General features: G+C 38.5%; 1 protein-coding gene across 2 annotated transcripts in view; it reads left to right on the forward strand.

The window, feature by feature from the left end:
* POLA1 (DNA polymerase alpha 1, catalytic subunit) overlaps positions 1-18,243 on the forward strand; it is a 307,406-nt gene that overhangs the window by 123,296 nt on the left and 165,867 nt on the right. For both annotated transcript variants that reach the window (XM_015127112.3, XM_015127113.3), the window contains exons 31-32: positions 3,549-3,680; positions 8,798-8,972. In XM_015127112.3, the coding sequence (XP_014982598.2) occupies positions 3,549-3,680; positions 8,798-8,972 (307 nt within the window). The remainder of the gene's footprint in view (positions 1-3,548; positions 3,681-8,797; positions 8,973-18,243) is intronic.

Here is an 18,243-nt window from a genome sequence, read left to right on the forward strand (position 1 = left end):
AGAACTCTACAGATGGTATTTTCTTTGTAATGTGGAATTTGAAGCCATATCAATGAACTTTTCATGCTTTCTTATATTAAAATCTATTGGTCTATGTTGTACTTTGAAAGAATATTTTACCCATATGTGGCGTGAGTTGATCATTTGTTAAATGTTGGTTCCCTGAATTATACAGATCCTCCAAAATAGACACATTCATTGTACAATATCAAAAATTACGTTTTAAAATATTCCTACTTATATCAAAAAGTCTTTAAGCATTGGGAAGCTTTCAGGCTCACAGAAGTAGAAAAGTTTTCTAAAATTCTAATTTGCACTTGAAAGCTTGAATTTTATCATTGACAATATATACTGTCAGATTTTTTTTTTTTTTTTTTTTTTTTTTTTTTTTTTTTTTTTTGCCTTGAAGTGGCAGGCTCACTTCTTTTTTGAGAAATTGTCTGCCAGATACCCAGGTCAGAATAACAGTAGTTTGCCCATTATTCTTTCAAGTAAAAATTATATTCTGTGAAAAAGGCAGCTAGTTTAGCTTGCAACTCAAACAGTTGCACAAATACTTTCTCTTGAGCAATCTTTTTTTTTTCCCCAGATGTGCCTTGTGTGTACTTTCTGTTTTATCACACAAAATAGTAGACTTGCACTCAAGGGTTGAGAGCTGTTTTTTTTTTCTTTTTCTTTTTTATTTTACTTTAAATTCTGGGATACGTGTGCTGAATGTGCAGGTTTGTTACATAGGTACACATGTGCTGTGGTGGTTTGCTGCACTTATCCACCTGTCATCTAGGTTTTAAGCCCCGCGTGAATTAGGTATTTGTCCTAATGCTCTCCCTCCCCTTTCTCCCTACCCCCCAGCAGGCCCCAGTATGTGATGTTCCCCTCCCTCTGTCCATGTGTTCTCTTTGTTCAGCTCCCACTTATAAGTGAGAACATGTAGTGTTTGGTTTTCTGTTCCTGTGTTAGTTTGCTGAGGATGATGGTTTCCAGCTTCATCCATGTCCCTGCAAAGGATATGAACTCACTCTTTTTTATGGCTGCATAGTATTTCGTAGTGTGTGTGTGCCACAGTTTCTTTATCCAGTCTATCATTGATGGGCATTTGGGTTGGTTCCAAGTCTTTGCTATTGAGAGCTTTAAAAATAATTCTTACTGCTTTGTCAAGGACATTCCTAAGTGAAAGGGGTTTTTGTTTTGTTTTGTTTTGTTTTGTTTTTTAAACTATGCATGGTGGTGAAGAATACAGTGACTCTTAGTAAAGTTTGGTAGTACCGTCCTGATTCATGTTTATAAGGCACCAGCAGTTTTGCCCACCATTGCTTCTGTATCATCAGTACAGATAGTGTCGTTATGAAAATAGTTTGATCTCAGGACCCCCTGAAAGGATATCAGGAACTCCCAGGGCTCTGTAGTCCACACTTGGAGAACAGGTGAGCTCATCAAGCAGTACCCTGGTCCTCATCCTTTGTCTTGTCTTTTGAAACCTACCCCTTCCAGGACTAGGTAACCCCCTCCTTTTCTTTATGCATATTGAGTTCCAGTCTAATAGAGTGCGTTTTTTCTCACCCTTTGCCTTTCTGTTTCTCTGCCTGGAATATTCTTGCCCCAATTACCTTTTCTTAAAATCTTGCTTTTCCTTCTAGTGCCAGCTTAAGTTTTTTCTTCCATGATTTCTGCTCTCAGGTGGAAATCATTCTTACCTTTCTAAGTTCTCTCCATAGCACTTTGTTCACATCTCCTTTATGACACATATAGCTTATTTTTTGTTTTGGAGGGGAGGTGGAGGGTAGAGAGTCTTCCACTAATAGCAGATGACTGTGTCTTATTCATCCTGTGGTACTTTATAATACTTGAACAAATTATTCTGAGAATTATTACAGTTGGGGTGAAATAATTTATTCAGCAAATATTTGGCTGCTACTGTATATCAAGCATCGTTAGGAACACTGTGCATGCAGTTGTGAGCAAGGCTGACATTGTTCCTGTTCTCGTATTTACTTTCTGTTACAAAATTCATTCTACCTCTTTAGAGGTTGATTGACAGCATGAGTAAATCCAGTGATTTCTAGTGCCTTTGGGATTTATTTAGGCCAGAGGAACCTTTGAGAAACAATCATTAAGTCAGAGTAGCCGTTATTCATCAGTCCCAACTGATCAGTTAACTCAGTGAGAGAATTGTACACATTAAGACTGCATGTAAAACTGAATTTATTTTTTTAAGACCTTTTTAAAATTAATTTATTTTTTGTTATACTTTAAGTTCTAGGGTACATGTGCACAACCTGCAGGTTTGTTACATATGTATACATGTGCCATGTTGCTGTGCTGTACCCATTAACTCGTCATTTACATTAGGTATATCTCCTAATGCTATCCCTCCCCCCTCCCCCCAACCCAACAACAGGCCCTGGTGTGTGATGTTCCCTTTCCTGTGTCCAAGTATTCTCATTGTTCAGTTCCCACCCATGAGTGAGAATGTGCAGTGTTTTGTTTTCTGTTCTTGCAATAGTTTGCTGAGAATGATGATTTCCAGCTGCATCCATGTCCCTACAAAGGACATGAACTCATCCTTTTTTATGGCTGCATAGTATTCCATGGTGTATTAAGTGCCACATTTTCTTTATCCAGTCTATCATTGATGGATATTTGGGTTGGTTCCAAGTCTTTGCTATTGTGAATAAACATACGTGTGCATGTGTCTTTATAGTAGCATGATTTATAATCCTTTGGGCATATACCCAGTAATGGGATGGCTGGGTCAAGATCCTTGAGGAATCGCCACACTGTTTTCCACAATGGTTGAACTAGTTTACAGTCCTACCAACAGTGTGAAAGTGTTCCTATTTCTCCACACCCTCTCCAGCACCTGTTGTTTCCTGGCTTTTTAATGATTGCCGTTCTAACTGGTATGAGATGGTATCTCATTGTGGTTTTCATTTGCATTTCTCTGATGGCCAGTGATGATGAGCATTTTTTCATGTGTCTGTTGAATGCTTAAATGTCTTCTTTTGAGAAGTGTCTGTTCATATCCTTTGCCCACTTTTTGATGAGGTTGTTTGTTTTTTTCTTGTAAATTTGTTTGAGTTCTTTGTGGGTTCTGGATATTAGCCCTTTGTCAGATGAGTAGATTGCAAAAATTTTCTCCCATTCTGTAGGTTGTCTCTTGGCTCTGATGGTAGTTTCTTTTGCTGTGCAGAAGCTCTTTAGTTTAATTAGATCCCATTTTTCAATTTTGGCTTTTGTTGCCATTGCTTTTGGATAACACTGAATTTATAGTCTTAACTTTTTATATCTAAGTATCATGCAACATGGCCTGTTAACTTATATTTCTTTTTTGTTAGTGTTGCATCTGGTTATGTTAGTTATTGGACGAAGGAGAGAGGAGTGTTGAAGATGGGATGTTTAAAGATTCTGTAGCAATGTTTTCTACATACAACTTCTGTCATTTTTTATGTTTATGTTGCTAATATGATTCTAGCAAGATGTTTTTAGTGTATATCTGTGCGAGAAGGGTTTTATTTTAAGGCTTAGAACTTTTTTGTTCCCTCTTTTAGGCATTGACAAAGGATCCCCAGGATTACCCTGATAAAAAAAGCCTACCTCATGTACATGTTGCCCTCTGGATAAATTCTCAAGGAGGCAGAAAGGTGAAAGCTGGAGATACTGTGTCATACATCATCTGTCAGGTAAACTATTGACATTCATAAGACTCTGATACCTCTTAAGAACTCGAAGTAAAATCCAGATTGCCACAGTGTCTTATTTAGCATTCTCCCCAGTAATTGATGTTGTAAAGTCTGGTTAGTTTCATAGCATTTAAAAAACATTTGTTAGAGGTGTGGCATATGTCATTAGGATTTTCATAAAACATTTATGACAGGATTATAACAGTAGCTACTCTTTTAACCCTAAATTAACTTTAATGCAAATGTAAATTTTGCCATATGTTCAGCAGTAGCCCTCATTTGTCATTCCTTTTGCAGCAGTTCCCATTATAAATATCAGTGGAATAATAAAAGAATAAATGCCATTTTTCCTAGCAAATGTCCAAATAATTATGTGAAAAAAAAAGAACTACATGATTATACGGAAAAGTTGAGAGATCCTACAAACATACCATATGAGGAAACCACACAATTCAACCAGTTTTGTTTTTTTCCTTCCTTCAAGTGGAGAGGGCCCACCTCCTTAGCCTTACTTCTCCATTTCACAAGGCACTTCTAGGCCTTCTGGAACACAGTTTTAAACCACTACCAGTTCTTTTGATAATAGCATGCCTATAATGGGTGAGGAGAGAGTAAGAGAGAAGAGCAGTTTTTTGACTTTCGAAGCCCTTAACTACAGTTTTAACAAAGGAGAGGTTTCATCCCTTCTCTCTGTAAAGATAAGTCAGGGTCATAGCATTTATCCAAATTCTTTCAAATTACAATGCTGTATACTACTTACCATAAGGTATAATTTATCTGAATAAAACTGTTTTTAAAAATTTAAGAGTTTTATCCTAATTGTAATTGCATTGCATTGTTACAATAAAAATTTTTTTTATATAAACCTAAAAATTAATTGCAATATGATTGATATACCAATTTGTCAAACCACAATCAATGTGTTTTTAAATCAGAGTCTTTTGAAAATTTAAAAGTAGTCTGCTGATATCTGCTATATGCTGTGGATGTACATAACAAATGATTTAAGTACATGGACAGGAATCAGCACTTGACTCTGTCTCCCCCCTAGGGTTACCCTTGATTAAGAACTGTTACAGAGGCCGGGCGCGGTGGCTCAAGCCTGTAATCCCAGCACTTTGGGAGGCCGAGATGGGCGGATCACGAGGTCAGGAGATCAAGACCATCCTGGCTAACACGGTGAAACCCCGTCTCTACTAAAAAATACAAAAAACTAGCCGGGCGCGGTGGCGGGCGCCTGTAGTCCCAGCTACTCAGGAGGCTGAGGCAGGAGAATGGCGTGAACCCGGGAGGCGGAGCTTGCAGTGAGCTGAGATCCGGCCACTGCACTCCAGCCTGGGCGGCAGAGCGAGACTCCGTCTCAAAAAAAAAAAAAAAAGAACTGTTACAGAAAGCCAATTCCTGCAGGAAAATATTTCCATAAATGTCTGACTCGCTCAAGCCCTTAATGTGCTTTGCATATTGCCTCTGACAAGTCTCATCTCAAAAAAACAATTTTCATATTATGCAAATAAAGATTTTGGTAAATAAGCTAGGTTTTTTTTTCACTTATGTCTTCACATACATGGAAAAGCTCTTAGATTGGTAATGACAAGAACAGATGGCAGCATACAACTTTGAAAAATTATATAGGTTCAGTGAAATAGCATTAATAATGAAATCAAACCACAATTGTGTTTTGGCTAAACCTGCAATGAAGATGTATGGTAACTTATAAAATAGGATGATCATTGTATTTAAAAGTCAATATTGTGTTCCTTGATGTCTGAATGTTAGGTCTTAAAGTTCCTTTTTCTCAGGTCTTATTGATATACATAGGCTCACAATGGCTGTTGCTAATGTAGTACAATACATCCAATTTTATGTGTTTTTAGCGATTTCCATCCACTGGTATGTGCCTTATTTGCTTTTTAAAAGTATGATTCATATTTCTTTTTATTAATTTATTCTCCTTAACATAACCCAAGAAAACCTATAGGACTTTAATTTGCCTTTGTACCCTACCCATGGGACATGTGCCTTTTCAACATGTTTGCTAGCCAAATCTGCCTAAAGTTTTTGCTTTTAAGCACTGAAATTATTCTGTTTCATAACACAACCATAGTTTTAGAATATGCTTTTGAAAATGTGTGTCATGACACTTTTGTTTGTTTTTGAGACAGAGTCTTGCTCTGTTGCCCAGGCTGGAGTACAGTCACGCCATCTCAGCTCACTGCAACCTCCACCTCCTGGGTTCAAGCGATTCTCCTGCCTTGGCCTTCTGAGTAGCTGGGATTACAGGCACGTGCCACCATGCCTAGCTAATTTTTTTGTATTTTTAGTAGAAATGGGATTTCACCATGTTGACCAATCTGGTCTCAAACTCCTGACCTCGGGTGATCCTCCTGCCTCGATCTCCCAAAGTGCTGGGATTACAGGCGTGAGCCACTGTGCCTGGCCCATCATGACACATTTTTAAGAGGACTGTTTGCTGCCTTAGGCAAGGGTGTCCTCCAGGAATAGCCTATATCCTAAACAGGTTTTGTTTTGTTTTGTTTAAAATTTACATTTAGGAAATAGTACCCTACTGATAACTTATTCAGACGAGTTCAGAGAGTAATGTTTTTGGTATGTAATTTATATTGTACTTTGTTAACGCATTAAACCTATATGAATGATTTATTGGCTAAGTTTTAAATCCATAACTATTTAACTTTCATTAGACATAATTTCCATAAGGCATGCCTTTAACATAATTATTTTAACGGGCCCACTTGTCTCCAGTTTAAAATATTTTCCCATTAGTTTCCTACTAACGATGACTACCTAGTTTTGTATGAATCGACTGCACCTGGTTGTCTCTCTAAAGTATGTACTTTGTGAAGTTCACAAATTACTACATGGGCACTTGAAGAAGACCAGCATTGCTTCTTAATCTGTTCTTAAAGGTGTATGCCCCATATTCTTGCACATACCATGGGGCCCTGCTCAGGTTTGAGAATGAAATATTTGAAGGCTTTTTTTTTTTTTTTAAATTTTGATACGGGGTCTCGCTCTGTCACTCAGGCAGGAGCGCAGTGGCATGACCACAGCTCACTGCAGCTTCTATCTCCCAGGCTCAAGCGATCTTCCCACTCTAGCCTCCTGAGTAGCTGGGACCACAGATGCATGTCTCCATGCCTGGCTAACTTTTTTTTTTTTTTTTTTAAATCGAGATGAGGGTCTCACTATGTCACCCAAACTGGTGTTGAACCCCTGTGCTCAAGTGATCCTTCTGACTCAGCCTCTCCAAGTACTGGGATTACAGGCATGAGCCACTGTGTCCTGCCGAAGGATGTATCTTCGGTCATAGCCTAAATGTTTTTCCAATACAACATAGCAAAACCTGTCATTTAACCAAGTCTTTTGAATTTAGCCATGCTCAAGCTTAGATTTTTAAAATACACTAAGAAATATATTTGTGTCCCTTTTTGTTAAAACTAGTCTTTCATGTGAATATTTAAAATAAAGACGTTTTAAACTGAAAGCATGCTCACAAATTTTTAACTGCTTTTTTGAAAACCACGCTTTACTATGAGAACTTCTACTGAAATATTAGAAAGTAACTCAGGTGCCTTTAAAAACTATTTTACATCTATAAATTCTATTTTAATTCACCATTAAAATTTATTAAACTCAACATTGCTGTAATCTTAAGGATAGACCAATTTTTCACAATTCTGTAAATTGTTCAGATTTTATGTGTTTGGTAAAAGGCGGTCTAAATACAATTGAGTTGTGTGAAAAGACACTGCCCGAGGATTTTTTCACATGGTTTTTATCATTGGTTGTCACCTTATTATCATCTTAACAATTCAAGCTTCTAAAAGAGCAAGAATTAAACTTGATTAATTATGCCTAATTCCTTTTACTGTGTTGTAAACTCCTGACAAATAATAATAAGTCTTTTAATCTGAGTTTGCTTCCTTTTTAGGTATTTCATTTTGTCTTAGAACAGGTAGAACCTAGTTGTTAAACAGGCCCAGGTTGTTTTCATCAGGAGCGTAGCCAGAAAAAGAGGCCCCTGCCGCTGGTCTCTAGTAAAGACAGTGGTGTATGGAAGGTTGCTTCTGCTTTGGGCTGGGTGCTGAGCTGGAAAGGAACTGATTGTAGCAGGAATGAAAGAATAGGATTCACATTATAATCAGTTCTGCTGAGCAGCTGAGCACTGTGAATAGTTATAATTTACTAGTTTGAATATTAAATTCTGTTTCAGATGAGAGGAAGAGTGAGTGAGTTGTTGGATGTTGATCCTGTAGAGATAACTTTTTGGTTCACAGATGATGGTGACATCATTCACAAGGCTGGATATGGGCCAATTGCACAGAATTTCACAGCTTTTATTTTTGTAGAGTAAAAGAGAAAACTCTTGAAAAGAGGCTTTCTGACCCATCTTCCTTTTCTTGAGGAGGAACCAGGTAAATGGTACAAAATGACATGCCCTTCATTCCAGTGGCCAGATATTTGGCTTTTAGAGCCCTGCCACTCTACCAGGACACTATGTCATTTTTACTTCTACTTCTTGTGTCTTGCATATAAAGTACTACTGTATAGATTTCATTTCCCCACTCTTTTCCGCTTGTTCATTTGCTTCTCAGTGATACATGGCTCTCATAGAAAATGTTACTCCCAGGATCTTTGAGTTAGTTTGACAAGAATTCTTGCCTGTAGGGATCACATTAACATAATAAAAGAGACCATACACATGTTTTTAAATTATCACTCCTTAAAAAGCCTTTCTGACTACACTAATTGTTACCAAGCCTTCTCAGTGTTTGGTGATATGGCAGGTGAAATTATTTAATCTAGTCATTGCTATCTTGTTGGTTTCAAGTTTTTGCAAAAAATAGACCGCAACATATACTGGATTAATATTCTTGGACATTGGATGAGATCTCAAGATTGAGATGTTGTCCTTGATTTTCCTACTCAAAATGTTCAACAGTAGGTCAAAAAGAGGTCTTGATGTTTAGAAGTAGATACGTAAAATTTAAATTGTTGCCTCAGTGTTTGACCAAGCAAGTGTCTGTGATTGAGTTGCTCACAACTTTACCTGTGTCTTCTTTTTATGTGTGTCTTTTTATCATATCTTCTTTTAGGATGGATCAAATCTCACTGCAAGTCAGAGGGCCTATGCGCCTGAGCAGCTGCAGAAACAGGATAATCTAACCATTGACACCCAGTACTACCTGGCCCAGCAGATCCACCCAGTCGTGGCTCGGATCTGTGAACCAATAGACGGAATTGATGCTGTCCTCATTGCAACATGGTTAGGTAAGTGTCCCAAGCTCACATAGAGCCTCACATGGTAACAGCGGCACATGGAGTCTTCCTTTTCTCTTGAGATCTCTGTTTATGGGCATGGTATTGTGTCTGTCACTTCTTTGTTTATAGTTTGGAATGCATTTTTGTGGTTGTTTGGTACTGTCTCCACTCTTAGACTATGAGCTCCACATACTTGCTACTGTAACCACATGCCTGCTCCATAGTTGACACTCACTGAATACTGAGGGAAGAGAGGGAAGGCAAAGGAAAGGGTAAAGTGAAGATTTCAGGTGCCATTACAGTCACTGAGTTTACATTGTTATAGCTTTAATTAGTGTACCTCCATTAATAAGAAGATTGATGGTGTGTTGCTTATTGGTTCATCTTGCCTCTGTTGCTGAAGGTATTTTCATGTCAAGTGAGAAGACATGGCTTTTTAACATGAAATTTTTAATTTTTAATATTCAATTCATTGTGAGAATCCTACTCTCCTTAAGATATTCTAAAACTGGACCCGCTGTTATCCTCTAGGAATTGGCTGATTTCTAAGTTCTCATCATCCCAGGAGGTGCCAGCCAACCCTGAGACCTCAGTATCTCTTTGGCTTTTTGCTGTGTCACCAGGTTGTCTCCATTGCTGTGTCATTATTACTATTGTTGTCTTTTGCTTAGAAATGTATTTCATAACCAGCCCTGATTTCATTTTTAGATGACCAAGTACATGAAGAGTTACATTGCTTTTAAGGCCTTTCCTCTCTTTTCTGTGGTAAGCAAAGATGAGTGTTTTCAGAGTACTGCCTAATGCCCCAAGATGGCTCCTCTATTTATAAGTAAAGCCCAGATGCCACTGGCATCTCATAGACTCTTAACTTTGGCAATTATAGACTTAACTTTCCAGCTCCCACCTATGTATCCAGCCTTATTTCTTATTCAGGCTATGCAGTGTCTCCCAAATATGGCACTGCCCATTCTGTCCCTGCTTCATGGAAGATTCTCCCCCTCTTTTTACTAAAACACCTAGCTTTAGCCATGGGCTTTGACAGCATAGGGACCTGGGTTTCAATGCTGGTTCTGCTATTCACAAGCTTCTGAACCTTGGTCTACACCTTAGCTCCTTGAGTCATAGAATAGAGTTACTCTGAGGGAGAAAGATGATGTGTGTGAGATGTTCAGCACAAAGTCTGGGGCAAAGGAAGGGCTCCGTGAGTGATAGCCACCTCCCACCCTTCTTTTAGGTGTCAGTAGATATATGTTCATACTCCTTCAGTCTGTGGGATTTGTATATAGTTAGTGCTCAGCCGCGTTTGTAGAATGAGACTGGATTTTCCATGGATGAATTATCAAGTCATGTGTTTTCTGTCCTGCACCTGTTGAGTATGTTTCTGAGCTCCTCCCTGCTACCCCCTCGTCACTACCCCATCAGTGTTTACTCTGGAAGTGGAAGCTCATTTTTAACATTTGCCTAAGCAAATATTATTAGGAAGATAAAATTCTACCACCAAAATCATCATATATATTCTCCAAGATGAGTTGTATTTGATGATGTTTATAAATCCTCAGCTGGGAAGAGAGGACTGTAAAAGCAAGGTATTTTTTAGCTTCCCTTTTTTCTCTACCATACATTGAGTGTTTGCTCTGTTGGATACAGTGATAAGTACTTTGCATTTGTTATCTCATTCAGTCCTTGGGACAACCTCACAAACGTGTGTTGTATTAGCTCCATTTTACAGAGGAAGAAGCCAAGGTTTAGAGAGGTAACTATCTTGGTCTTGGCACATAGGTAGTAAGTAGCCGGCTGTGATTCCAAAGGTTGTGATCCTCACCACTGTGCTAAACTTGATTGCCTGTTCTTAGCTCTAAAAGACTATGAAAGATGTTTTCAACCAGGAGCAGGATAGCATAGATGTATAAGCACGGGGAGGCTTCATGTTTTTCTTGCTCCCTCCATTTCTCACTGTACACCCTCATGCTCTCTACTGAAAACCTCTGAGTAAAACCATTTTTTAAAGAATAGATCTCCCAGTTTTTCCATTTGTGTCTTCAAAAATCTGGTGTAAAACCGTTACCCTTTTCTTCTTTGGTTTTGAATTTTTTGGTGACCCAGCACTGAGAGGAGGTAGATGGAACAAGCCTTGTCTCAGGAATGACATTTAAGAGAAAGACTTGCAGAGCCTTGTATGTCAGCAAAAGAGCTGAGCAATAAAGGGTGATGGAGCCTACTTGGGTGGATTGGCCTGATGCCTGCCTGGATGTGTCAAGGCCAGTCATACTAAGAGGGGACCAGACTGATTTTGTTAGTTCCAGAAGTCATAGTTAAGATGATTTTTGTTTATAAATTGATCAGTGGCAGATGTTGACTTGAAAGATACTTTAACTGCAGCTGCTGTATGGTCATAGGCTGCCTTATTTATTCAGTTTTCACAAATTATTTTCAAAGCCAATAGTAGACAAATGGGTCCCATCTTCAGAAGTTTCATGTTGTGTCTCATTATTGACCAATCTCAATCTATACAGAGAACCCTCCAGACTTGCACATGGTCCCACCCACGTACCCATCACTCCTGCCTCACAACCTGAAAATTCTCTAGGTGCAGCCGTGGCTGTGTGGACACTCTTCCGATTTGTCCCTTCTTGGTGCCATGTAGCCAAGTCAAGCTGATGGGAGGGAATGTGTCCTCAGCCTTGGGGAATCTGCCACTGCTCCTCACTTTTGGCTACTTTTTCTCATTGTTTTCTTCTGCCACTTGACAGTAGTTTTTATATCGAGGATGTGTGACATTGTCATCGTTGTGTAGTCCTCCTCTCCTGCTTGTCCTCTTCTCTCATCCTACCCTGTGCCCACACCAGCAGCATATACACAGCCATCTATATTAGTAACAAATCTTGTAGTCCTTTCCTTCTGCCCCCTTCCACATAGGAGTTTGAGCATTAATGACGTGTAGGCCCAGAAGTCCCCGTCATCATGAAGATCTGTAGAAAACACTGAAGCTCACCAGGCAAATCTCTGTAGGCATTTGCCTCCTGCTCTATTCAGGAGCTGAATTTCTTATCTGTACCCTTTATTCCTCCACCCCAAGTAAAAAATTAGGGTGGCTATTCAGTAGGGGCTTCAAGGCCTCTGTTATCAGTTCTACTGTAGCCTGTGGTTTTAGGAGGAGGGAGGGAGATGGGGAAGTGGTGACAAAGTAAGAGAAGTGTTAGGGGGTACATGGTTTCTAAGAGGTGCAAGCTGTAGGCATAAAATTACTGTAATTTGTTTTTAAAATTCTAAATCTGTTTTCTTTATATAAAAAACTGCAGCTAGTGAACTGACACTGTTAAATAAGTTGAAGTGTACAAATGTATACATAAAATACAAGCCCTCCAACTGCCTAATCACAGACATAAAATAATTCTCTCGCTTTTAATGTAGTTTTTATCTTTGATTAATGAAATGTATTACAGTATTGAAACTTTAGTGAAGTTTGATACTTTGTCCTTTTAGTTAGTACAAAGAAATCAGGAATAATGGCATAATTTCATTTAGGAAAATTATTAAGCTCATGATTTTTTATTTTTAAGACTCTTTTGTGGAGAGCAACTATATTTTTCAACTACTTTTTTCTTTCTCTATTGCTTTTATACTACTTTCCTTGAAATGAAAGGCAAGCATCAAGTGTTGGTTTATCCTGTGGCTTCACTTTGGAAATTCTCTATTTCTCCCCATCAAGATACCTCCTGAAGTCTGTCTGGTAGCATGTTGCATGGCCAGGTGTTCCATATGGGAAGACCATTTTAGTGAAAAGGAGAGAGGATAGCCTATTAAATGAGTGAATGAATAAGGCTGTTGAATTGAAAGAGAATAATTTGTTCTAATAACTAATGGTCCTCATTATCCCACAGTAAAATATGTATCATTTTTTCTGAAACCCATGCAAGATTATTGCTATTGGGCTTAAATAAAGCAAAATTTTACTCTTTTCCATCTGTGAATAGGAAAAAACTATAGTATTACTCTTCTTATACAATAGCCCTATGGGAAACATGGCCACTAAAACTTGAAACTCTTAGCTTTTGTTCTGTAGACTATAGATTTTTCTCTCTCTCTCGTTCTAATGAAAGCTCCCCTGTATTCTGTGGATGAAATATTCACAGTATGCTCAAACATCCAAATAGTCTTCCATACCTAGCAGACTAGGCCAGTGATGAGAATAGTCTAAAGTTCATTTTTGAATTTCATCTTTTAATAAATTTATGTTTTATGTATACTGGTACTTAGAATTATATGTAATATCTTTCCTCCAATGAGCAATGATTTGTACAGTAGTTATAAAGAACCTTTCTTCATGGTCAGTGATAAAATTTCAGGCATTTGGCTATCTGGGCAGTTTTCTCATTGGTCCTGAGAAATTACTGATGTTTGAAGAACATGAGAGTTTAGAATTTAATCTCTGAAAATACTGCTTAAAACAGGACAGAATGCACTTAACCCAGTATGCTCTGAGTTAAATTGGAAAGTAAAAATTTCCTTTTAAAAAAATGATGCCTACCACTCGTATCACAGAGGTTAGTTTTTGTCAGTAGACAGGGTTCAGTAATATCTAAGAAATAAGTGCAACAGTGGGCAAAACAGGGCCAAGCGATATTTGGGGGTGCTGCTTTTGACAGATCCAGGGAGATCCACCTACAAAAAAGAGAGTAAAGTACAGATGGGTAGGGGTAGAATGATGCAACCAGTGGGTTCTTCAGGTATTACTTTGCGAATAAAGAATTTTGCCCTTTTTCATTATTAAGCTCTTATAAAAATAAAACATGACAGTTTCCAAACTGTAAATTATTATTATTATTATTATTATTTTTTTTTTTTTTTGGGACAGAGTCTCACTCTGTCACCCAGGCTGGAGTGCAGTGGCTTGATCTCGGCTCACTGCAACATCTGCCTCTCGGGTTCAAGTGATTCTCCTGCCTCAGCCTCCTGAGTAGCGGGCATTACAGGCGAACGCCACCACACCTGACTAGTTTTTGTATTTTTAGTAGAAATGGGGTTTCACCATGTTGGCCAGGCTGGTCTTGAACTCCTGACCTCAGGTGATCCGCCTGCCTCGGCCTCCCAAAGTGCTGCGATTATAGGCGTGAGCCACTGCTCCTGGACCCAAACTAAATATTTTCAATAACATAATTAATAGTAAAATTAAAAAACATTACACCAAATGCACTGCAGAATGTTAAAGGAAATCTTATCAGCTGATAAGAGCATCTCTTATAAGATGGAGTGTCATTCCAAGCATATCATCCAATGGCTCATGCTCCCAGTCTAGACTACTTTTGTGTTCAATATTAATTGAAGACCTGCTGTGCCTAGCACCATAATAGGCACTGTGAAGGATACAAAGTTGAGTCAGTTGTGGACCCTTTAGTCAAATTACAGCCCAGTCATTTAGTTGATTTCACTGTTGTGGGCAAGTCTAGTGGGCAACACACTGTATATCCCAAAAGAGGTGAAATAAAGGGTTATCAAATTTCAAAGGAAGCAGAAACCTCTCCTAGCTGGGCCCACCATGGAAGAGTTTATAAAAGTAGAGGCATTTTGAGGCATTGCTGGAATGGGCTGTGGAGAGGCCATTGTGAAGTTGGGAATGGTTGCCCACCGTACTGCTCACCAATTCTTCTAGCCTGATGAACTGCAGGGGTAACCTATGTTATCTCAGCCACCCCCAAAGCACTTTAGGGAATTCACGGAGAGCCTCTTTAAGGGTTTCAGTTGCCCAGTCCTGCACCTCAGTCTCAACAAAGTGAGCACACAGTGGTTTGCTTCTGTGTCGCTAGCCCACAACAGAGGGCCAGTAGTGACACTGCTCATCTCACATGAGCAGTGAGACCTTTGAGAACTTTGAACCAAACCAGAGCATGTTTAGAAAAATTGCTTTGGAGCTTTTATATGAGTTATGTAACAACTCTGGCTTTGTAACACTTAGAGGTTTTGAAGGAAAATGAGGATTTCTCAAATTATTTAAATTAGATCAATTTTTTAAAAAGATAAAATTGTTTTAATTAAGTACACCAAAGTGACATTTATCAAGATGGTATAGCTTATAGAAAAATGAATAAGACCTAAAAATGGGTAAAGAAAAAAAAGCTGAATACTATACAGCATTGTACACATATACATACACTGTATTATATATATGTGTATGAATAAAATAGAAAAGGGTTAAGGTGATGAATTATAGGTTCCCCCTTTGCTGACAAAATATTAGTACTGTTATTTTATTTTTAGTAAGACAGTTTTTTCCAAAACCAGAAGTAAAACAATGGTTAAGCAATTACTAACTCACCTTCATTTATTTATTTATTTATTTATTTCAGATGGTTTTGGGGGAACGAGTGGTGTTTGGTTATTACATGAATAAGTTCTTTAGTGGTGATTTTTGAGATTTTGGTGCACCCAAAGCAGTGTACACTCTACCCACTGTGCAGTCTTTTATTTCTCACCCCCATCCCACCTTTCCCCCTGAGTGCCCAGAGTCCATTGTATGATTCTTTTGCCTTCGTGTCATCGTAGCTTAGCTCCCAATTATGAGTGAGAGCATAACATGCTTGGTTTTCCATTCCTAAGTTACTTCACTTAGAATAATCGTCTTCAGTTTCATCCAGATTGTTGTGAATGTCATATATATATATACTTTTTTTTATGACTGAGCAGTATTCCATGGTGTATATATATACCACAATTTCTTTATCCACTCATTGATTGATGGGCATTTGGGCTGGTTCCATATTTTGCAGTTGAGAATTGTGCTGCTATAAACATGTACGTCCAAGTATCTTTTTTGTATAATGACTTCTTTTTCTCTGGGTAGATACCCACTAGTGTATCTAGTGGATCAAATGGTAATTGTACTTCTAGTTCTTTAAGGAATCTCCACACTGTTTTCCATAATGGTTGTACTAGTTTACATTCCCACCAGCAGTGTAAAAGTGTTCCCTTTTCACCACATCCATACCAACATCTATTTTTTTTTATTTTTTTATTTTTTGATTATGGCCATTCTTGCAGGACTAACTCACCTTTTAGAGGGTGGGTGGTTAGGAACCTTGAGCCTAGCTGTTTTCCCCCAACATCTACCAACATAGCTGGAAGAGAAGTGGACTTTGTTAGAAGACAAGCAATCTTTGGACTATCATTTGTGTTATTTTGTATTCCAAGTCTATTTCCACACAGAGTTACCATCTTTTTTCAGGTTTAAAAACAGGAAAGGAAGGCCAGGTGCCATGCATGACTCACACCTGTAATTCCAACACTTTGGGAGGCAGGAGGATGGCTTGAGTCTAGGAGTTCAAGACCAACCTGGACAACATAGCAAAACCCCGTTTCTACAAAAAATACCAAAATTAGTTGGGTATGGTGGCGCATGCCTGGAGTCCCAGCTACTCAGCTGACTGAGATGGGAGGATCACTTAAGCCAGGGAGGTCAAGGCTGCAGTGAGCTGTGATCGTTCCATTGCGCTTGACAGAGCAAGACCCTGTCTTAGAAAAAAAAAAAAAAAAAAAAAACGGGGAAGAAGACACTTGAAAAGCTTCTCCTGCCCAGAAATGCACATCTCATTAAGTTAAAATTTATATTTGCGTCTATTGTCAAGGGCATTAAAACCAATAGATTGAAGTCATGAGAATGCTGCTCATCAGGCTGTTTATTCTGTCAAGATTTTGAGAACTATCTTCTCCAGGAAAATAAAAATCTTGGGTATTCATTTAAACCAAAGGCTTGGCTATTATTTCTTCTAAAATACTCAGAAATTTTCCATTTACATTATGAAGAGATGTATTGTTGGTGTGAAAGACAGTTTCGGTTGTCTGACACTTATACAGTAAATTGTTTATCTTTAAATTGGATCTGTAATATTTTAAAAACTTGTTGGGCTGGGCACAGTGGCTCACGCCTATAATCCTAGCACTATGGGAGGCCAAGGTGGGTGGATTACTTGAGGTCAGGAGTTCAAGACAAGCCTGGCCAACAAGGTGAAACCCCATTTCTACTAAAAATACAAAAGAATTAGCCAGGCGTGGTGGCGGGCACCTGTAATCCAGCTGCTCGGGAGGCTGAGGCAGGAGAATCTCTTGAACCTGGGACACGAGGTTGCAGTGAGCGGAGATTGCACTACTGCACTCTAGCCTGGGCAACAGAGTGAGACTCCGCCTCAAAAAAAAAAAAAAAAACAACTTGTTATTATGGAAAAATGTGTGTGTGTGTATATATATATATGTTATAGTAGAGAATATAAAATTTTCTCTAGTTTCACATATATTAAATTATAGGGCAAGATTAAACCCTCATATATTCATCACCCACCTTTAGTATTCTGCATTGGTGGCCAATCTTATTATTCCTCTTTCCCACCTTCCTCTATTATTTTGAAGTATATCCTTCAAAATATATTTATTTTGTGTGTTAATATTTCATATTGCATTTCTTTTTTTTTTAAGACAGAGTCTTGCTCTGTCACCCAGGCTGGAGTGCAGTGGTGCAATCTCGGCTCATGATAACCTGTGCCTTCCAGATTCAAGCGATTCTCCTGCCTTAGCCTCCTGGGTAGCTGGGTTCACAGGCATGTGCCACCATCCCCGGCTGAATTTGTTTTGTATTTTTAGTAGAGACGGGGTTTCGCTGTGTTGGCCAGGCTGGTCTCGAGCTCCTGACCTCAGGTGATTTTCCTGCCTTGGCCTCCCTGAGTGCTGCGATTACAGGCGTGAGCCACTGCGCCCAGCCCATTTTGCATTTCTAAAAGACAAAGATTCCCCTTTTCAGCATAACTGTATTATTATCACATCACATTAAAAAACCTCACAATTCCTTCCTTTCGTCTAATTTCCAACAAGTGTTTATATTTCCCTGATTGCACTATGAATACACTTTTTTAAAAAAGCTCCTTGTTTGGATTGGAATCCAGTCAGGGTCAACTTGGTAGTTAATCTCTATTTTTTTTTTCTTTGTTGATCCTCCCAGTTTGTTTATGAAAGAAGCTGGGCTTTTTGTCCTATAGAATTTTTCTCATTCTGGAGTTTACTGATCACATCCTGGTGGTATCTTTTAACATGTTCTTCTGTCTCTTGTATTTCCTATAAATAGTTAGATCTAAAGATGGGATTATATTTAGGCTCAATTTATTATATTTTATATTTGCTAAAATATAAAATATACGCTTCTTCCTAGGCAGTGGGGTTTATGTCTGTTTGAGATTCAATGCATTTTGCAACAAATTCATAGATGTTTCATAAGAAATATTTAGTATGCAATTTTCTC

Source organism: Macaca mulatta, chromosome X, assembly GCF_049350105.2.
Source record: "Macaca mulatta isolate MMU2019108-1 chromosome X, T2T-MMU8v2.0, whole genome shotgun sequence".
Classification (NCBI taxonomy): domain Eukaryota; kingdom Metazoa; phylum Chordata; class Mammalia; order Primates; family Cercopithecidae; genus Macaca; species Macaca mulatta.